The sequence below is a fragment of the Camellia sinensis genome, chromosome 13 (assembly GCF_055761805.1).
Source record: "Camellia sinensis isolate YWXY chromosome 13, ASM5576180v1, whole genome shotgun sequence".
Taxonomy (NCBI): domain Eukaryota; kingdom Viridiplantae; phylum Streptophyta; class Magnoliopsida; order Ericales; family Theaceae; genus Camellia; species Camellia sinensis.
Genome location: NC_138973.1, coordinates 31,418,341 through 31,441,089, shown reverse-complemented (window position 1 = coordinate 31,441,089; position 22,749 = coordinate 31,418,341). Strand labels below are relative to the sequence as shown.

The 22,749-nt window shown below is 33.7% G+C and overlaps 1 protein-coding gene across 5 annotated transcripts; it reads right to left on the bottom strand.

Moving 5' to 3' along the window:
* Positions 1-12,645: 12,645 nt before the first annotated feature.
* LOC114287833 (urea-proton symporter DUR3) lies at positions 12,646-18,635 on the bottom strand. 5 transcript variants are annotated; one of them, XM_082901843.1, is made up of 9 exons: positions 18,097-18,635; positions 16,355-16,462; positions 16,172-16,267; positions 15,976-16,058; positions 15,632-15,852; positions 15,283-15,545; positions 14,975-15,213; positions 13,717-14,363; positions 12,646-13,149 (listed from the first exon to the last, which is right to left on the bottom strand). In XM_082901843.1, the coding sequence occupies exons 4-9, from the start codon at positions 16,038-16,040 to the stop codon at positions 12,854-12,856; spliced, it is 1,731 nt and encodes a 576-aa protein (XP_082757969.1). In that variant the 5' UTR covers positions 16,041-16,058; positions 16,172-16,267; positions 16,355-16,462; positions 18,097-18,635; the 3' UTR covers positions 12,646-12,853. The 5 variants fall into 5 exon arrangements, with proteins under 5 accessions (XP_082757969.1, XP_082757972.1, XP_082757971.1 ...); XM_082901846.1 differs by having other exon boundaries at positions 13,540-14,363; positions 18,097-18,505; XM_082901845.1 differs by having other exon boundaries at positions 15,639-15,852; positions 18,097-18,480.
* Between the last annotated feature and the right edge of the window lie 4,114 nt (positions 18,636-22,749).

The window sequence follows — 22,749 nt, the reverse complement described above, 5'->3', positions numbered from 1 at the left end:
GCTGATTATGACGGGGATCGAGCTGCCCGGTCAGCTCACGGGGGTCCAGGGGGCAGCGCCCCTTGGTGGGTTCGGGGCAGCGCCACGGCGGGGTCGAGGGGCAGCACCCCCAAAGCAAAATGCAAAAATGCATTCAAAATTTCCTGTCCGCTCGAGCGGACATACCAGCGCTAGAGCGAAGAATCCCTGGTTCTAGCAGTTTTGGTCGCCTGCAAAAGTACTGAGATGTGTGATTTCGTGCTCGAGCGGGTTCTCTAGCGATCGAGCGGACCTCTGTTATATCACGCGCATATTTTGCTGAAGATGCTCGAGCGGGCTGTTGGGCGCTCGAGCGGAGATCGCGGGACAGATTCTATAAATTCGCGTGTTGGGTCAGATTTTAGGATTACTACTCCAGATCTTCTTTTTGGGTTCTAGGGTTTATATCTGGGGATACTTTGTGAGTTTTCTTTGATGTTTTATTGAGTATTCAACTCATGGTTTAAAGAGAGTACATCAAAGGTTTTGTATGCTATACAAAAGAGAGAGTTGTTCTTCGGTGGATTCTGAAGAATTCGAGCCTGAAGCTTTGGTGGATTCCGAGGTGGCTCATCGTAAAGACAATTCCGAGGTGAAGACGGGTTGGAAGAGGCACATAGAAGTTGGTTCAATTAGGCGTGGATTCGCTAGGTAATTGAGAGTATACCTGTGTAATTCCTTTAAATCTTCTTAGTGGATTGCTTTGTGGCTGTTGCCCGTGGTTTTTTTATCACTGTTGGAGGTGTCCAATTGTGGTTTTTTCCACGTTAAATCGTTGTGTCTCTTTGTCTTGATTGTTTGATTGAGATTGTTATATTCTGCTTAAAATTGATACATAATCACAAATCAACATCTAGGGGATTTCTAGATTTTTCACTCTACTTAGCAGAATTTCAGGAATTTCATCAGATAATTAACTAACCAGACCGAAAGGCAAATCAAGAGGTTGCTGTGACTTGGACGCAATAGACAACACCAAATGGGTACACATAGAGAGAGAGCAACAAATTGAAGCTTTAAATTACAATCACATTGAAGTGAACGCCAAACAGAATTGATGAATATCATTTTCCTAATATCTAGTCACAAATAGTAATCCTCTACACACAAAATACTACTAATTGAGATTCCATCAAGAAGCATGAACATGAAATAGGAAAACTGGAGTGGAATTTAATTGAGATTCCATCAACAAATTATTATACAGGAAATTGCTCAAACAACGAAATTCTTAAATAAAATGCACTAGTTTTGTTATTTGACCAAACTCGACGGGAAGGAAGAGCTTAAGAGAGAGAGAGAGAGAGAGAGAATACGAAACTAAGAGAGAGAGAGAGAGAGAGACGGTAGTTCTCACCTTAGTAGACGATGGTGCTCGCTCCCATCGCCGATGCAGATGGTGGAGGCGGTGGAGCTTCAAAATCTCAAAATCAAAATTGCCAATCGCTCTGAGATTGGATCTGAGATGAATCACCAATCGCTCTGAGATTAGATCAAACGGGGCTGAAGAAGATTGATTCGATCGGTTGAGAGAGATTAGGGTTTAGAGAGGGTTGAGAGAGAGAGAGAGATAGAGACCCAGAGAGCGAGTGAGAGAGTAACGGGGCAATGGTTTTCAATTTAATTGAGTAAGTTTTTAAATATTTTAAATAATTTTTTGGGGGGGGGGATTTTTTTTAGGGTCCTTGATATTAAGATTTCATAGCATAAAGGACATTCAATATTTTCATAATGTCTAAGGTCCCTCAAATTGATCCAGAGAAATTTCCATCCAGAGAAATTTCAAACTAGAGAAATTTGAAATTTCCCTGGTTTGTTCAATTTTTTTGATTTTCTATGTTTTGAAATTTCTCTAGGGTTGAATTTTCTCTAATTTGCTCACAAATAACTCTGTGATTTGTTCACAATTTTCTCTGTGTATTTGACTAATATTCTCTTATTTACTCATAATTTTCTCTATGTTTTAACCAAACTAGAGAAAATTGTGTCTGTTACTTTTCTGTGTTAATTTTCTCTGTGTGATGGCCAGAGAAATTTGTTGATTTTCTCTGGCCAAATCACATTCTCCCACTATGATCAAATCACACATTCAATTTCAATCCACAATTTCAAGTAACCAAATCCATAATCTAAAAACTCAAAATGAATTCAAACCTTATCAAAATTTCTAACATCAAATGTCTTCAAACAAGACACCTTAAACTCCATCAACAAATCTCTCTCTATCAATACCAACTTCACCAATGCCTCTACTGCAGTCAACCCAGAGAAATTTCTCTGACTTCACAAATTTCTTTGTGTAATATGTAAGCCAACAATTCAATCTTTACTAACAAACCCACAAATTTCTCTGGTCCAAAACCAAAGAAATTCTCTCCAAACCAGACAGATCAGATAAATTCTCTGGATTGAAACCAAAGAAATTCCCTCTATTTGTAGCAGAGTTACATTTTTATGAACAAACCTTAGTGATTGTACATTGATCCAGGAAATTTCTTTGACTTCAAATAAACTAGCTTCACTTTGAGGATGATGATTCTATTGTCTACATCTGTCTTGAATGCAAGTTTTTGCTTATTTTGCCACCACCAACACACACTCACCCTGCTCCAATATTCATTTGGTCAGTTGTACGAGAATATTGGCAATTTAATATTCAGCGGTAAATTTAAGTGCCATGCGTGTCAAGTATATGCTTCAAGCTTTGCCTATGTATATACCAAGTGCGCAATCTTCTTTGACATTAGATGCCCAATTTCAAAACCCTTCCTCATCAGCTCTCAACTTCACCACAAGCACCCTCTTGCTTTCTTTACTGCTATCCGAATCTGAAGTAGCATTGATCGTCACGGAGCACCGGTGAGCACTGGTATAGTTTGAGGTCGACAGGGATGACCGCGACTGAGCTGAAATCGATGAAGCAATGCAAACTAAGAGGCACACGTGAGCTAAACCGCAGCACAACAACAGCTAGAGTAGGTCAATAGCGCAATGTACTGACGGACATGAGCGAATTGATGAGGTTAGAAGGATGCTCCGCTGAATTGTCACGACGTCGGCGAGTAGGTCGGCGAAGACGGTGCTGATTGGCGAGCTGGTATGGTGTCGGTGTGAGCCAACAACGACTTGGGTCGCGGTATCGGTGTGTTCGGAGTTGCTGCGATGGGCGGTGTGCAAACGATGGTGATCCTCAGCAGCGGTGGGAGATAGACGAAGCACTGGTTTGATGTAGGAGAGAGAGAGAGAGAGCAGAGAGAGACCAAACTTAGTTTTTGAAGCCCTTTCGTTTCTTCTTAAATTTCTCTGTGATATATGAGTTTGGGGTTGAAGAACCTTAGACATCATAAAATAACATTGTGGATCTCTTCCATTATTAAAAGTGGGAGAGGGACCTTAGACTAATTTTTCTTTTCCTTTTTTACTTTTTAAATTCAAATAATTTACACATACTTAAAAGAAAAATATTTTTTAATATTTTTAAAAAATCACTAAATTCAAAACAAAATATAAAATTTAATACATTTCATATATATTATATTTTTTTACAAATATTTTATTTTTTAGTTGTATTCAGATTAGGTACATCTAAAAAGTAAAAAATAAATAAATTATTAAAAGAAGGAAAAATATCAAATCAAGGTAATTTAAAAAAAATAATTGCAAATTAATAAGAAGCCATGTAAATATTAATTATTAAAATTGTAAACTTTTTTATGAATATGTAATTTTTTTTTCTCAAAATCCCATTGGGTGCAATTATCCCTTAAAAGAGACACTAAATTATAAAATAACGTATAAATTATTTTTTATGATGTCCTCAACTAGGAAAATGTAAGGTGAGAAGCTTGGTTTGAAATTGTTAGCTTTTTTAAATAAAAAAAAAATCGAATTGAATTTTTTTTTAATAAAGGTTTTCACGACATACTAATGCATGCCGTGTAAAGTTATAATATTTTGCCTGTTTTAGAGTACTTGCAACACTAGCATTATGGCTGGAAAACTTAACTTGACTTCCTTCAGATCTGAGGGAATGGGGTGAGAAGATGGAAGAGGTTGTGTCGACACAGGCAGAGTGGACGAATCCACTCAAAGAGTGAGAGAGACGAGCAATAAGTGAGAGAAACGTCAGATATCTACTGTGATGAGGCAGAAAGCGGTAGCGTTGCAAAAATGGCTGTCGGAGTCGGGTCCTCCGCCACAGAAAATGGCAATAAAGAGAGTAGAAGTAGGAGAGAGAGGGCTTGTTGTCCTAAAGAATATTAGGAAGGGAGAGAAGTTGCTCTTTGTACATCCCTCGCTATTTATCACCACCAATTCGATATGATTCAGATTTTTACTCTTCATTTTTGTTTGTGTTTGTATCACATGGAGTGTTAATTCTCATGCTATTGAGTTGATTTGAAATAAAGAACAGTGAATTTGTGAAGTCTAGTTTTAAAAATTAACAATTTTGTTCAAGTTGGAGTTTCAAAAATTAACAATTTTGTTCAAGTTCAGAGATTATGAGAGTGGTGATTGTTCACTCAAAGACTATGGGGTTTATGCAGATTATATGTGAATTTTCTCTAGATTTAGTCACTGTGTGAATTTTCTTTAGATTTTGGCCACTGTGTGAATTTTTACTAGTTGTTCACTGTGAATTTTTTTCTAGAAAAGAGAGAGGGTTTGGAGATGATGAGAGTGGTGATTAGTCACTCAAAGACTCTAGGGTTTATGCAGATTATATGTGAATTTTCTCTGGATTTAGTTACTGTGTAAATTTTCTCTGGATTTTAGTCACAGTGTGAATTTTCTCTAGATTTAGCCACTGCGTAAATTTTCTCTGGATTTTGGCCACTATGTGAATTTTCTCTAGTTGTTCACTGTAAATTTTTTCTGGAAAACTCAGGGATGTGTTGGTTCCTTTTTGATATTTGGTTGCTTTAGTTTCTCTATTAATTTGTTTACTTGCTCAAATATTGGAAGGGGGAAAAAAATGAAAAATGTGATTTTGAATGGATTTTCTCTGGTTTGATAATGATTGGGTATATATTGATCTTGAGGTTGTCACGACCCGCTCCCCGTACCCAAGGGTTAAGCATCGTGATGGCCAATAACTAAGGTTACCTTCGGCCAATTCTTAAACAAATTAATAAGCGCAAGCGGAAATAATATTTAAGTGAGGGTACCAAAATAATCATTTGAGCTTCTATTTTTATTACAAAATTTATTAACCAAAAAGGCTAATATTTGCATATAAAAAATATCATAAAAATGTTGTGTGTGTCTATTCCGCAGTCCCGCATCTAAGACTTTCCAAAAGCTATTTCTGAATTGCATTATTTCCTAAAAATTGGTAAACAGCTATAAACACATGGCAGAGTGAGAAATATTATACCAAGAGTATAAAGGAGACAAAATAACCATGGATAGTTATGTAACTAAAATATTTAAGATAACTTAGTCTGAACAAACAATCATTTAAGTTGCAAAACTGAGATTATGTAAATAAATAACCATAACCACGGTACCGAACAGAACAGAACATAAGTCACAGGAGCAACAGTCAGAACAGAGGTACGGATTCAAGAGGTGGCTCGTACGGATTATAGAGGTGGCTCCCACAATAGTGTAGCACTTATCTCAGCACAGAATAAAAGTTAATAGATCCATGACAATAGAGGGCCACAAAGTGACCAAACAGAGGCCAATGGTTATTTAAGTCCCCCAAGGCATGGGGCTCCCGTGGTGGTACTTACAAAACATAATTATTTATAAAGTTATAGTCAAATATTTATTTAAAAGTTAAACAAACATATCCATGGGTTTCATTTTAACAAATAGAGTTCAAAAATTAATCTACGTAATTGAAATATTAATATAGTTTATAATAATTTATAAAACATTACTTGTATAAAATAAATATGGTAAGTCAAAACATACATAAAATATATTATGGTAACTCAAGGTATAACATAACTCACCTTAACTTTAATACCTCACTCTTTCTTCCCACTACTAAAGACTCTTCTGACTTCCATTATTTTCTTTCCCTTTTCTTCGCTTCCTTTTCTCTCCTTTCTCTCCTTTTTCTTTCTTTCTCCCTTCTTTTCCTTTTCTTTCCCCTGAGTTGATCAACTCCTCCCTATAAATAGGGAGGTAAAAGCTTCATTCGGCCAACACGTGGCCAGGCGCGAATCTTCTCACAGATTCGATTAGATTTATACTTATCTTTAATAAATATTTAAGATAATTATACTTCGACCCAGTTTTTTAATATAATTATATAAATAAATTAATTCCTAATTAAATTACATTCTATCGTGTACCAACAGAAAATTAATTATTTATTTTACTACCACACCCATTATTATTATTATTATTATTATTTATTTATTTATTTATTTACTCTTTCCTTTATATTTATTTATTCACTATCTTTAACTTTAATTTGGCCCAGCTAGTATTATAATTCCATATTTCTATTAATTTGGCCTCAAATAATAATTCCTAATTAATCCCATATTTGATAATACAATGCCAAATTAGATTTTGTATTTATTATTATTTATTTAATTAATTATCACATACAACCATAATACTAATACAAAATTGAAAGGATAACTTAAATTTTCGAGTTGTTACAGAGGTTCCTTTTTTTTTTTTATCAATTTTCTCTTGTTGAGTCAAAACACAATTTTCTCTGATTTGATCAAAACACAGAGAAAATCTCTAGGAGGTCCACAGAAATTCTCTAGGAAGTGTAAAGAAATTTCTAGAATTTCTCTGGAGAGAAAATCTCTAGGAGGTCCAAAGAAATTCCCAAAATTTCTCTAGAGAGAAAATCTCTAGGAAGTGTAGAGAAATTCTCTGGGTCGAATTTTCTCCGGATCGATGTTGAGGGACCTTAGACATTATGAAAATATTGGGTGTCCTTTATGCTATAAAATCTTAATACTATGGACTTTTAAAAAAAATCCCCTATTTTTTTACTAGAATGGAATAATCGAATGGTGATATTACATGCCAATAATCATATGGTATCACCGTTAAACTTTGATTTGGTTTCATTTGAAACAAAATATTTTTGGACCCGTGTAAGACGCAGGCTATTCTTGTGATAAATTTATATTTCCAAAATGAAAATCTTATAACAAATTATTCTGTTTGTTTTGATTTTTTAAAAATTATTTTTAGATGAATTTTCATTTGTTTTAATATATTTTTTCATATTTTATTCAAAATTATTTTTTGTTACAGTTTTTTTTTCTATTTATTATGTTAAATTAAAAATTCTAATAAGGAATAGTTGTAATTTATAGTATTGTAGGGGATTTCATATTTTAAACAAACCTCAGTAGTTTATTCGTAATTCACCCAAAATTAAAAAAAATTATGTGTCATAATTAACCAAGAATCTTTTGCATTATTACAAAAAATCCTTCCTCAAACTAGTACAACCAACATTGGTAAATATTATCAAAGAAAAGGTTAAAATGGGAAAGTTAAATTATAGGTTACCATTAATACATTATACAAAATAAAAGGGCAAAATAAGGAGGAAAAAAAAAAACCTCAACGGTGTATTTATAATTTATGAGTGGTGCTATTAGCATCTCATCTATTATTTTGGACCTCCTATTTCTTTGGACCCTCACTTATAAATTTTGAAACCCTTAAAATTTCTTTTCTCCCCCCAAACAATACCAAAATTATCCTTGTGAAAACATTCCACATATTCAATTGAATGCACACCCCTCACACCCCAAAAAAAAACTCTCTTCCAAAAACCCTAACAAAACCCACAAAGAAGAAGAAGAGCCAAGTGTGATTACTATCTATGCTCTTTCTCTGTGTGTGTGTGTGTGTGTGTGGCCTCATCCTTTTCTTTGGTGATTAATGTTCGATTCCTGAACAAATAAACAATGTTTAGTTACTAGTTCCCGAACAAATAAACAATGTTCAAGGCTGTGTTCTTGAATTTTGGTCATATGTTCGGGAGTTCAGTCCCGAAAACATGACGAACAAATTTTATTAATTTTGCTATTTTTTTTTAAGAAACTTACCCTTACAAGGCTAATCTCCTCTGAGCTAAGAACACTATCAAAGTTATGAACTTCCTCTAAACTTTTATTGTTGTACTCCTCTCATCTCATGGAGTTGTGGTTGCCGAAAAAACTTTCACTCATTATCATTGTCGGAGAAGTGTGGGTAATCAAATAGTTGCTACTGTTATTGCTAAAATATTGCCGCCAAAGGGTTTTCAAGGTTTTGAGGGTGGATAAGTTTTGAAGGTGAGATTTGGGGAAAATGGATGGGTGGTGATGGATGTGAGTGCTCTCATAAACCTTAATTCATGATGTAATGGTGCGTGAGTTTAATTGTGAGATGAAGTGTCCCAAAATTAATGATGTCCTTTTTAGTAATTTTATTTGAGGTTGTTATTATAATAAAAAAAGAGTTAAAAATTGAGGGGTCCAAAATAACTCATGGGGTGCTAATAGCAGCACTCTAATTTATCCAAAACCAAAATATTTATGTTTCATAATTGACTAAGAATCTTTGCATAATTACGGAAAAACTTTCATCCAAATTAGTACCACCAATATTGGTAAATAATACAAAATAAAAGGGCAAAATGGAAAAATTAAATTGCAACCCTCTAATGGTAAATAATTCTAAACGAAAGGGTAAAATCGAAAAAATATATATACAAGCCTCAAGCAGGTAAGCAAAAGCTTCTATTTGCACCCCAAAAAATAGGTTGTGCAACCCAATTTAATGATTTTTTTTTTAAATATTTAGTCCCTATTTAAAATAACAAAAAAGTACTTGACTTTGGAAAAAATGTACATAAAAGTATTTTGGACACTGCATTCATCATCAATCCTAATATTTTTTTTCTCTCTTCTCTTTCTACTTTCATCACTTTGCATTTTCATACCCAACCCTATTTGCTTTAATCCATCATTATTGCATTCTTCCATCATTATTGCATTCTATTTCATATTGAAATCAACAATGGACGATAAAGAAGACGTTTCCAAACAATTTTCTATAGAGAAAGTAAGTTTTTAATTATTGTTCATCGTTTTTCATAGGTTGGTTTTTTGAATTGATTCGGAACTGAGTATCCGAACAAATTTCATAACTTCGGAATTAAGTATCCGGACAAATATATTTTGCTCAACACTGAATATCCATATAAAATAATTAGAATCAATCTTCTTGTGTTTGGCATTGAGTATTTGAACAAACTTCATATGTTCGGAATTGAGTATCTGGACAAATATATTTTGTTCGACACAAATTATCTATATGAAACAACTGGAATCAATTTTTTTGTGTTCAATACTGAATATCCGAACAAACTTTATAGGTTCGGAATTAAGTATCCGGACAAATATATTTTGATTCACTAAGTGAGAAACATTTGTTTTGGAATACCTCTTCATCTTGGCTAAACTCAGAATCTCTATTCGTCGCTTAAAGTTCCAGAGACCCAAAATGTGATTTTATTTTGTTCCTCTGTTTATGGAAAATGGGGTGTACAAAGTACATTTGTATGGACTTTTAAAATTTTTAGGATTATGATAAATATTACTTGGATCTAAACAAATAAATAAAATTTTAAATTATTAAGATGCTCAAAATAATAAGATGTCCAATCAATTTTTTGAAATGCAAATAAAAACTTCCTAGGTAAACGCGTCTTATATATATAGTAGCACTTTCAAAGAGACCTTCCCCGGTTGGGTTGAAGGTGTAAGGTAAAAGTACAAAATTGTCCTTTTAACTAAGATTGTTTGGGACAATTTATGAAAGTCTTTTTTTAAAAAACCAATTTTCGGTTCAATATTCAATCGACCAGCCAATTCCGACTGATTCCTAAAACATTATTTAATAGTGGGTTAGGTGGTGTAGAGCTCAAGTTTTTTTCTCATTTAAAGTGAGTGAAAGAGAAAGGGGCATGTAGTCTATAAATTGACTTTTTATTTTTTATTTTTTATACAAAATGATTGATAGCTTAGGTATTATATGGCATAACTAAATAAGTGTATTTATTTTATTTTTTTATAAAAAGACAAAAAAAATATACTTATTTAGATTATTCCAAACAATCCCTTAGCAATTTGATATGGCAAAGGAAAATTGACATGCTTCTTTGCTGATCCAGACTCTACCATTGATGTGGTAAATCTCTCATTTTACTCTTTTTTTTTTAATAGTTAAAATAGCTCACTAAAAAATAAAATAGATTAAAATAGTACAAAATGCTACAACCAACTCATAATTATGTTACTTTTTCTCTTACAACCATCAAATCAACTACAAAAAAAAAAAAAATCTAACTAACTTTCCAAATATAATTTTTTTAGTCAGACTAAAATAATTAAAAAACTAACTAACTAATTAAAATAGCCAACTTCTCAAACAAGAGTGGTATTGATCAATGTTCATTATATAATTTTACACGAACACACCCAAAAAAAAATATTATATGCAAGCTCACTCAAGCAACTGGGCCTTCCTTGGCTTTGTTTGGGAAGTTGACTATTTTAATAGGCTATTTTAATTTTTAATTATTTTAATAGGCTAAAATATTTGTGTTTAGAAAGATTATTAGATTTTTCTTTTAATAATTAAATATGATGTTTGTGAGAGAAAAGTAAAATGATTATGAGTTTAATGTGATATTTTATTTTATTAACTATTTTAACTTATTTTATTTTTTTACAAATTTTAATCAAAAAAAAAAAAAAAAAGCGTTTTTAATTCAGAGACCAAGGAAGTGGCGTTGGTGCCCTTTACTTGAGCCGGTCTTGTGTAATCATGATATAGAAAAATTCTTGAAATATTTAATATATTACTTTTAAAATTCACTTTTAATGATATATTTTATAAGTATCAAATTTTTATTTGTCAAATATTTTATCATGTAGGATCTAACCTCAATATCACATCATTAAAAACAATTTAAGAGAGATAAATTAAGGGATTTATCATTGTTGCCATATATAACCACTGAATATTAGTGAGACTCATTTGACAGCTATTGTAATAAAGGAAATTGATTGAAAAGTCATATTAGAAAAATGGGTGTATCAATAAGTTTTTATTTTTATTTTTTAGTGTATTAAAAAGTCCTATTCACTTTTAATTGTTATCATAAAGTCCTATTGTTTAATGTTTTTAATGGCTTTTTAAAAAACGTGTCACTAATTGTTAGTTTTTAGTAACAATTAAAAAATTTGTTACCGAAAAATATCACTAAATGCCAATTTTTAGTGACAAATTTAAAAAATGTTACTAACACATGTGGGACTTCTAATCTATACAAACACTTGTGGGATGCACAGGTCCTTATAACAAGACCAGTAAATAATTATCCCTTGTAATAATGGTTATGCATATGCCAAATCATGTTATAAATAAAAAGTGGTATAAAAAAATTACTTATTTGGTTTAGTCTTCAATCAATTTTTGGGAGTTCAAAATCTAAAATTTATTTGGTTTATAATTTTTTCAAAGGGTTTGGCTTCCCTCCAGTCTATGATCGGACTGGAGAGTGCTATTGGGGCCATGGGGGCTTACTACGGGTCTCGTTTTGATAATATGAACCGTTCAATGTATATAACTATACACTTATAAAAAATCACGTTAATCGGATATCGATAACTATATGATCAAATCAATTTTGTATAATAAAAAAAAATGAACAGTGAAAAAATAAACGATTGACAGAAATTTGATCCGATGAAATAGCTATCGTTTTGATTTAGCCATATTCTTTTTAATATTACACAAACTATGGGTCTATTTGGGAATTGAACATTTTAGTTAAAAAAAGTTATTAAGAAAGTCAAAAAAAGATTATATAAAAAAATTCAAAGATTCAATTTTATTTTTTTTCGTAAAATGTCAAAAAATTATTCCCAAACATTTTAATTATTTTTTAGGTCATATTTTAACAAAAAAATTACTAAAAATACACTTTCCCAACAAATCTTAAAATTTTTATTTACTAACAATTATCTCATTATTAAAGAGAGTCATGTTATAAATTACAAAGTTTCTTTATTATATAATATATCAATTACTAAGAAACCTATCACATTTATGAAAGTGAATCTTGTTTCAAATTGTAAATTTTAGGGTAATGCTATGATACCATAGGTAAGTTATGTTATTTGTGAATTTAATTATCACAAATAGCATAACTCAATATTATGAAAGTCATAACTATAAATAAATAAACAAATGAATTATAATGTATAACTAAATAAAATCATAACCAAAATAATGTTATAACCAATAATATCACAATGTGTCATAACTAACAACAAAATGCAGAATTTATTAATTTGTCTAGTATTTATTAATAAATTTTACATTCTATTAATAAAATTTATTAATTTATTAATGTAAAATTCATTTAGGAAAAATACTAGACAAATTAATGTCTAGAATGTAAATTTTATTAATTTGGCTATTTTTTCTAAATGAATTGTCTATTTGGCATATGTATATACTTTTTCAATGTGGAAAAACAACCATTAACTAGTTGAGGGACAGTTCTTCAAACTGGTAACACCAAAATGTAAACGACAAACTTTACAAGATATATAAAAATTAGAAGCAAGGCTCAACAACAAATTAATTTTTTTTATTTTTTTATTTTTAAAACTGAACCAAAATCCAAAAAAACACACTGCTACCAATCCTAACGTAGAAACCAATTGCTGTAACAATACTCATTTGCATCACCAATTTTTATCCCTTTTTTATTTCATCACTTCAAAATCCAAGCAGAATTTTGTGCCACTCATTCATGATGAGCTGAGTGAGAAATGTTTTAGGCAGGGACAATGTGAGCATCTGGCTCTGATGCTTCATTTTTCTTGGCCTTCCCTTTCTCAAGCAAGTAAATTCTTTCTGCTTCAGGTATCGCCAACATGATCGTGTTCAGCTTCAAATTCAACTCTTCGACCTTTTCCATGAGCCTGTCATTTGTAAACATGCCAAGAATGACGCTTTGGATCGTTTGCCAGCTTTCTGTCAGTGGCAAAACTATAATTACAGCTGATCCAATTGTACCCCATGCTATTGCTATGATTGCCCAGAATGTGAAGTACCCTTCGCTGAATCGCCCTGCAATAACCCAACAACAAAACAAAACAATAAAAAAGGAAGAAGAGTTTAATCAAATCACATCTTGCATTTTCCAATTTCCATTTATGTAGTGAAAATTTAAATTTTGTTACTTGTTCAGCAACAAAAACAAAAGAACAAAAAAAAAAAAAAAATGTTGCTTATCAAACTGATGTAACATATTATTGGCACAAAATCACACTTCTTCAATTGATTTAATCTCAAAAAGTTTGTATGTAGAAGTTGGGAATGAGGTTATAGTCAGTTCAAGTCTTGGTGATGAATTTTTCATTTTAATTTTTGGTAGTGGCTTCAAAATAGAAGGATTAAGCACTCATGTGCTATTATGGAAATTGAAGCAAAAAGTGAATATCAAAATTTTGAATTTACCTGTGAGATTGGATTACAAGGAATCAGAAAGAACAGAATGAGTTGCCAGCTAATTGCTGAAAGTCCTTGGCCCCATTCTGTCCATTCTTAAGGCCTTTGGTCTGACTCCTGGTAATCCAATCTCACAAAAATGTGAATATAAAAAATGTAAATTCAAACACTGGTTATTGAATTTACCTACAGGAAGAGAAAGAAGGGGCCACAACAAAACAATCACAACAGTAAAACCAACACCCCATTTCACAATCCACGCTTTCGCTCTTATCAGCTTTTCCTCCTTGAACTCCTCAGGTGGCAATGCACTCTTTTCCTTCTCAACCATAGTTATCTGCTTTGTTGTATCCCAATCATAGTTTTGAGGCCACAAAAAACTACACACAGCATGAATTGCTCCACCAGTAATTATAGACACGAGGTTTCCAGCAAGCATCGGTGCATTCCTTCCAGTCGTGTCAAGATTAACCCTTCCATACTCAACACTCGCAACTAACAACCAAGTGATAATCCCAAGAATGCAACCAATAGTCGTCCCAAGGATGGCACCGATTGCATTTGCTTTTCGCCATAGAAGCATGAAAGCTATGGGAAGAACAGCAGAGCCAATTAAGACTCCCATGGCGAGGTACATCCATCCTAATGAAACTCCGGCCTTGTTTAGTATTACTGCTAAAAATCCCATGAAACATCCGAAGCCTAGGACGACTCCCCTTGACACTCTGAGGATTTGCTTTCCAGTTGCATCCGGGTTTATGTAAGTGCGGTAGATGTCATAAGTGCATAAGGAGACTGCTATTAGTTCTGATGAACCGGCAGATGTCACAGCCCTGTTTTTCATGTGCCAGAAAATTCAGTGTTTATAACAGAATACTGAAATATTGAAGTTTCAAGATTTAGTACATATTTGAACAAAGAAAGAATGAATTGGCCAAAATGTGGAGATTTGAAAATTAAACTGTCAAAACTTCGCTAAACAAAATTTCAACTTCAACTGATATTTGAATAAGATGAAAGTTTAGTATTGCACATTTTAGAAGCCACAAAAGTCCAAAATCTTGAAATTATGGGACTCAATTAAATTTGAGTAGTAAAATTGTCCAAAGTAGTAAATGTAAATGTCAAAAATTCTGAAACTGCTAAGAATAAAAATTGAAAAAAAAAAGGAATGCTAGAACTCAAATGGTGATTGTAAATATAAGATCACCAATTGGCTCAACTCATTCGGTTTTGAGGGCCTTCAACTGATATTGGGGATGACACTTCGACATAAAACTTACAAAAGCTCTACCAAGCTTCATAAGAGTATTGATGTACTTTTTCATCTAAAAATGTAGTCTTACTACACTGATATTAGCAAGATCATGGTCTATATATATAATGCTCAATTCATGTTATCTATTGTTTTGAAAATGTTAATGTAGCATTGCTTGAAACTCACATAAAAAGCATAGTAAGTAGAAGAATAGATCCTCCTTTTCCCATCAAAGTAATAGCCGTTGCAGGGGGAACAAGTCCATGACTGGCCTCACTTGCCGTTATAGGTAGATCAAGGGCTAGTGCTCCTAGACCTAGTGATGTTGCCAGAGAGAATGGCACAGCAAACCAGACCAACCTGCCCAACAAATAGCCCTTATGAGTTGATGAAGGCCTTGCAGCAATTGCACTTACCCAATATCCCTACACATTCAAATATTCTTTGTTACTTAGCAATTGAAGAATGTAGACACAGGGCCAACGCTCACTTACATTGTCAACAAACACGGTACCAAAGTTGCCAACAATGTTAATTATCCCAAAGACGAGCCCTCCAGAACTCAACATTGTAAGGTAAGAGCCCTTGTAATTCCCACTCACTGGCCCACATGACTGCCCATTATGGGTGAGTGGCTCTTGGCAGACTCTTGATTTGCTTGCAACCTCAAGCAGACGATGGTATGCGATACTTGGGCTGCCAAGCTTACTGCTTGATGTGTAAACTAAGTACACAAACACGACTAAAACAACGTGCACTGAAACCAAAGACAAAAATAATAGAGCTCATATAAGCACCAAACGTAACTGGAAAACAAGATTACAATATAAAGAGCAAAAATACCTATTACTGAATGTATGTAGCTTGCCAAGAAGGTGGCTTTTAGCCCCCCTGCAAGCGTGTAGACAATTACGCCAAGTGGGATCAAAAAACTTGCAGCGTAGATGTTCACTCCAGTGAGTGCATTCACGACAGCAGAGCCACCAAGAAGAAGCATGGCCGTGACAATGATGTTTGTCAAGAAGCAAAAAGTGAGAAACACAAGATGAGCAGCGGTTCCCCATCTAAAGTAATGGAAAGACAGCCATCAAATTCAAGGAAATGAAATTTTTCAACGAATAAAATGATTAAAGTAGCTATGGCACATTCTGTGTTTTGATTGGAATCATGACAACTATGTGACATACCGAGCTTTCACAATTTCACATATGGTATGAGCATAGGGGGCCTTTCTTTTGATCTCTATCGCCATTACGCCAAACAAGAGTACCTGTTCAATTTAGAATTACCAAAATTATTTATTGAAAAGTATCTGATTTCCTTCTTGTGGAGACAAAGAACTTAAGAACAAAAACAATGGAGGAAAAAGAAGAGTTGCCATGCCTGGATGATAGCCCCACTGGCATACCAGAAAGGGCCGCTAACTCCATATTCCCACGCAACATTTGAGCTTTGTAAAATTGTAGCAGCCCAAGTCCACTTTAGAAATCAATATTTTGAAGCCATTTGTTAGGTGAACATAAAGGTATTCCAGATTTGCAGAAGTGGGTGAACTGAGCACATTACCTGAGATACAATCACACTAGCAATGAGTCCTGTTTTAACATTCCTACCTGCAGTGTTGAACCATTCTGATGTGTGGTGCGATCCAACATATCACTTCTCTAGCCAAACCTGGCAAATTAATTCATAGTTTGTTGTTTCAATTTAAACAAGCAGCACTAATGGTAAAGAAACAAAAAGATAATTCACACTAGTTTGGAGTTTCAAATAGTTGTTACTTGTTAATGATCATACTTGTTTGGGAATTCAAATTGAAAAATCTAGAAACCTCGTAGATGTTGATTTGTGATTATGTATCAATTTCAAGCAGAATATAACAATCCCAATCAAACAATCAAGACAAAGAGACACAACGATTTTACGTGGAAAAAACCACAATTGGACACCTCCAACTGTGATAAAAAAACCACGGACAACAGCCACAAAACAATCCACTAAGAAGATTTAAAGGAATTACACAGGTATACTCTTAATTACCTAGCGAATCCATGCTTAATTGAACCAACCTCTATGTGCCTCTTCCAACCCGTCTTCACTTCGGAATTGTCTTTACTATGAGCCACCCCGGAATCCACCAAAGCTTCAGGCTCGAATTCTTCAGAATCCACCGAAGAACAACTCTCTCTTTCGTATAACAAACAAAACCTTTGATGTACTCTTTTTAAACCATGAGTTGAATACTCAATAAAACATCAAAGAAAAACTAACAAAATATCCCCAGATATAAACCTTAAGAACCAAAAAGAAGATCTGGAGGAATTGTGGAGTAGTCTAGTTTTGGGAGAAAACCAACTACTTATACAAAACCAAAAGTAATCCTAGATTTGGAAGAAAACCCAATCCTAATTGAAATCCGGAAAACTGTGTTCGCGCAGTCCGCTCGAGCGTGGGACTTCCCGCTCGATCGGAGACTTTATATTATGTGATTTCATATAGGCTCCACGCTCGAGCGTCAGTTTCCACGCTCGAGCATCGAATCACACCATCCAGTATATTTGCAGGCTTGACAAAAATGCTGAGAGGGTCCAATTCCCGCTCAAGCGTCACTTTCCCCGCTCTAGCGGGGAGGCCAAAACTGGAAAATTGAAAAAGGCAACTTCGGCAATTTTGAATGCATGTTTTGCATTTTGCTTCGGCAATTTTGAATGCATTTTTGCATTTTGCTTTGGCCGCGAGCTGACCAGGCAGCTCGACCCCCGTCATAATCAGCGAAGTGGCAATCTTGAAAGCTTTAACATCACAAATTTCTCTGCAAGGCTCGATTCGGGTTGGATTCACATCTAATAAACTCATAACCTTACGGAAATAAAAATACGAATAAAATTACAGCTCAAAGGAGTTTTGTCAAACGGGATTGCCAAGAAATAAAACCTAACACAAATAATTGTTAATGATTCTATGTGGAAGGGGCACTCTCAAATTATTATTCATGTAAAAGGTCATGTAATGGTCTTGGTCATTACCATCTACACTTCCACTAAGCTTATCCTTCAGTGAAAAATAAGTGCAACTCTAGGAGGCAGGAGAAGATTTTATGATTTTATGAGGGGATTTTTTAGGATTCCAATGGCTAGAACTTTTCAACAAGATTCTGGATAATTCTAAATACACCCACAAAATTTCTCAATACACCCATTTTATGAGACAATTCCCCAAGTAGTGGGTTTATTCGATACTGCCACTAATTACAAGTGTGAACCCTATGAACAATAATAGAGTGTAGAGAGATAGAAAGGGGGTAATACCAGGAAGAAGGTGAAGACAGCAAAGAAGGCCCCAAATCCAAGAATAACAGAGTACCCAACACCTTGATTTAAGACTGCCTTCCCTCCAAAGAAACTGCTCTGTCACACACAACTGTCCCCCGTGCTGGAGTAATACTTGGCGGCGAACTCAAACGGCGGACAATTTGGCAGAGAAGAAGCCATGAAGCCACTGCTCTTCTCCAACTTCAACTGTCAGAGTCTGGCACTCTGTTTGTGTGGGAATTTATATACACAGAGGAACTGAACTGCTTTATTGTGATGGTATACACACAGAATGTGGTTCAAGTCAAACTATGAAAGTTTTTGTCTTATTGCTTGCCATGAGAGCCACGTCTTGGATGGCACTGATGCTTTCAGTGGTCACTCTCATGTCTTTAAATTATATATATATATATATATATATATATATATATATATATATATATATGTATGTATATGTGGCATGTCAATTATATATGTTTTGTCACACTGGAAAAATAGAATTTTTTATTGTCCAAATTAGGTTCTTTTACTTCTTAACATGAGACAAATATATAAAGTACAAGATTGTTTATCTTCTTGTTTTAATTCATTCTTAGCTGCTCGGTAAAATCTTACAATTCTTGTATTTCAAAATTTTCATGAAATTGAATTCCATTGAAATACCTATAAATTTATTGGCATTAATTTGGAATTGAGGGTGTGATTTCTTTCGTCTCCTATCTCATCAGATAAGCAATCTATGGAATTACCCCAGCCAACCATTGGTGTGAGGAAGAATAGTCAGGAAATCGGTTGGCGTATTCTTTTGACTTTTATGCTGTGTTTGGTTGGAGTTTTTGAGGTGGGATTTGGAAAAGGAATGAGAAATGTAATCCTATTTATGTTTGGTTATAATAAAAAATATATGGGAAAAGAAAGGGGGTGAGAAATAAATAAAGAAATAGGATACCTTTTAGGACATCAATTCTATTTTATAACCAACACAACCAAACATAGTTGGGATTTGAAATTCTATTAATTCTTTCTCCTTTTCCTTTCATTTCCATTTCCCTTTCCATTTCCCTTCCCAAATCCCCAACCAAACACAGCGTTAGTGATCTTCCAAGTCAATGCATGCCTTGTCCCTATTGGTGCAAAGTTCAATTATTGACAGTTGTGATATATTCAATCAAATTCAACTTTTCAATGCCTTACAAGGACGAAATTGGTATAGGTGGTGGTGCAATGGTGGTGGTTGTGAAGCGGCAGTGCCAGTGATATCCAATGCTGTGTTTGCTATTTTTGAAATAGAAGTCAAAACCTCTGTGCTATTCTGTGCTATCTAAGAGCCAATGGCGTCCTGGTCAAACCAAGTGTGTCCTGAAACTATAAGGAGAAAGAAAATTGATGGTTATGAATTTGTAAAAGTAGTCATGGCAATTGAGTAGGATCAAGTGGTTTTAGACATGACATAATTTTATTTTTTCCGATTCAGGTGGATTGGAGCTGAATATGTTTTGGTCACAATGTCTTATGAACATGGTTAATAAAAAGGGTAGTGCCATAATCAATGGGGTTAACCTGATGACCATTTCATTAGGATGTCAAGAGTCAATTTTCTCTAAGTGCGTGTGAGATTTTGGTTTTATTTGGAGTCTTGGAGTTTATATATAATTGTATCTTGTATTGTTCAATTTGTGAGGTTTGAAGAGGGTGTGGTGTGGGGATTTTCTTGAAAAACCCAACTTTTCGAGTTTTGCATCATCGCCATGGCTGAGAAATTGTTAAAACACCTTTTAATGTTCAAAAAAAATTGTTGTCTGAGGTGACAGCGTTCAGTTGCAATTTCGCCACTAAACTTATGTGAACCAAGGCTAGGAATCTAATCCAGCAATAATTGGATCAATTGGGTTTTGGATTCAAATTAAATTCAATCTATTGATAAACTATTTCGGACGCAACCCGTTCCAACAAATCAAGGGACAAAATTGAAATTTCTTTTTTAACTTAGACTTTAGGAAGAGTTCCATTCAATTGATTACCAACCAATTCTAATGATCTAAGGATGACAATCTTCTAATGCCCATGAAAGATGAGGATGATCAAATTCTTAAATAGCTCAAACTTGACCATTGAAATAATCAAATATGTATTTGAAATGTGACCCATAGGAGTAATAATATGACAACTCAATTGGCACATCTCTAAATATGATATTTTTGTAAAATATTTAGCCTTTCGTTTGGGATGTGAGTTGACTTTTCGGTTTTTTTTGGCTATTTTAGCCTGGTACTAAAAAGCCTCGTTTGTGATGGTCTTTTTTTTAACTTTTTTGACTTATGCGAAAGAAAAAATGAAATGATTATGGTTTAGATGTAACATTTTGTCTTATTGGTTTTTTAGCTTATTTTGTCTTTTTGTGGCTATTTTAGCCAAACCATTTATGTCAAAATGGAAAAGACTATGATACGCAGCTTTAAAGGGAGTATACCATATGTACCTCATAATTATAGAAAAAATGTCATAATTTCATATCTTTTGAGTCATAACTATAAAATAAAAATATATATATTATAACCAAATACAAAAAAGTCATAACTGAAATTTCAAAATAATTTTATAACTAAAGAAGAAATTTGATCATAATTAAAGAAGAAAATGATATAACTAAAAGTGCATATGGTATAAGATGTGTATAATAGAATTCTCCTTATAAAATACACAATCTTCATATCATGTCTCCTGATTATTTTGTAATCGTCTTTTGATTAATTCTTAATAAGACAATAAATGAAGTATGGGTAAAAAAGAGAAAAATTTAGTCAAAATCCCTTCATTGGATTCTTGTTTTGTGAAAATGACAATCCAAATTATTTTCTTTATAAACTCCCTAAGGAGAAAACACATAGTTGAGTGAGAACAAAGTAAAATGCCTTTTCTTTTCTTTTTTCTTTCTTGGACAATATTGCCAGAGTAACATATTACTGTCACATAGAGCAACATGTTACTGTGAGGCGGAAGAACATGTTATTATCAAACAGAGTAACATGTCACTGTCAAACATAGTAACATGTTATGTTACTGTTTACATCAATTTTAACGGTAATCATTTTTTATAAAAAAAAAAAAAATTTCATATTCAACATAGATCTTATTTAATAGATCTTGCTGAGAGTGTTAGCCCCAAGATTATTCATTTTAAATTCATATTAATTTTGATTATCAACAAATATTTTAAACTCATTTTAAATATTCAAAATTTTCAATATAAAATTTTATTATTGCTCTTCATTGTTTCTAATAGTTGAATGCTTCAAATTTGTCATTTTCTCATGAATATTGGCACCTCAAAACATGGAATTAGCACATGTATGCAAAATACTATATGTGCTTAAAACAAGTCCAATGGTCGACACCAAGACAGCAAGGGTCGACACCAAGACAGCAAAGGTCGACACCATAATGAAGTACACAATGCCTAAGTGTTGCAGCAACTAAGGGTTGACACCAAGCCTTTCCAGGGTCAACACCAAATTTCAGTATACAAGGCTCAGTCAAAGTAACAGCAAAGGGTCGACACCACAACATGAAAGGGTCAACACTAAATTTCAGTGAGCTAAGGGTCGACACAAGCACATGACAAGGTCGACACCAAAAGATAGAGAAAAGTGTTCCAGCAAACAAAGTGTCGACACCTAATCACGGGAGGGTCGACACCAGGAACACCTGGCAATCAAAGCAGAGAAGAAAAGAGAACAAAGGGTCGACACCCTTAAGTCTGGGTTTCAAAACCTAGCCGCTATTTTTCTGATCTATAAGCAGACTTTGCAGTCATCATAATGAGCAGACTTTGCTATTATCATTATGGAAACATATCTTATCTTCACCTACCAAGATTTGTAGTAATGGTCATTGCATCTTTTGAGAAGGCTCCATCTCCAAAGGCTTGTTGACAGTCTATACACATGCTCTGCTTTGATAGCTTGAAAACATCACCCATGCTCTACTCCAATAGCTAGAAGACAACCCATGCTTCTCTCCAACGGCTAGAAAACATTAAAGTCTATAAAGGCAACACTTCTCCAGATCTAAAGGATTGAAGAACTTCGAGCATTCAAATCATTCCTGATCAATCTTTGCTGAATATTACTCTTGAACTTTCACTTTCATATCTGAGTTTTTTTTTTCTTGAATGCATCTCAAAAATACTCTCTGCTCTTACACTTTCATATACATTTTTTAAGAGATAAATCTTGTAAAAGAGGACAGTTGTACCTCTTGTTCTTATTTCCATTATTCGGAGTGAAATCTTGTAAAGTGAGGCATTTAGTTGAGAGGTCCTCAACGGATAAAGTAAGCCCTGTAAAAATCCACAGGCTTGGTGAGATTATGGTGGTGTATCGATTTGATTCATAGTGAAAGAATTCTCGAGGAGAAACCTTGAGGAGTGGACATAGGCCGATGAGCCGAACCACTATAAATCTTTGTGTTTAAGCTCTTCTTCCCTTCTTATTTATTTTCGGTATTATTAATTGCTTGCTGAATTTATTTACTTGATTTATTCCCTTCTCCTTATCCTTAATGCATTAAAATTTTATTATGAGGGGGTTTTGACCAAATCTTCCTTCAAAAAAAAGATTGAGAATAGCATTTACTCTTTAAAAGAAGAGT

Coding starts and splice junctions, on each gene's coding strand:
- LOC114287833 (XM_082901843.1), bottom strand. CDS start 16,040: ATGGCGATAGAGATCAAAAGAAAGGCCCCCTATGCTCATACCATATGT. Junction 15,853..15,975: donor TGTGAAATTGTGAAAGCTCG/GTATGTCACATA, acceptor CCATTACTTTAG/ATGGGGAACCGCTGCTCATC. Junction 13,150..13,716: donor CCTTCTTTCTCTTCCTGTAG/GTAAATTCAATA, acceptor GGGTTATTGCAG/GGCGATTCAGCGAAGGGTAC.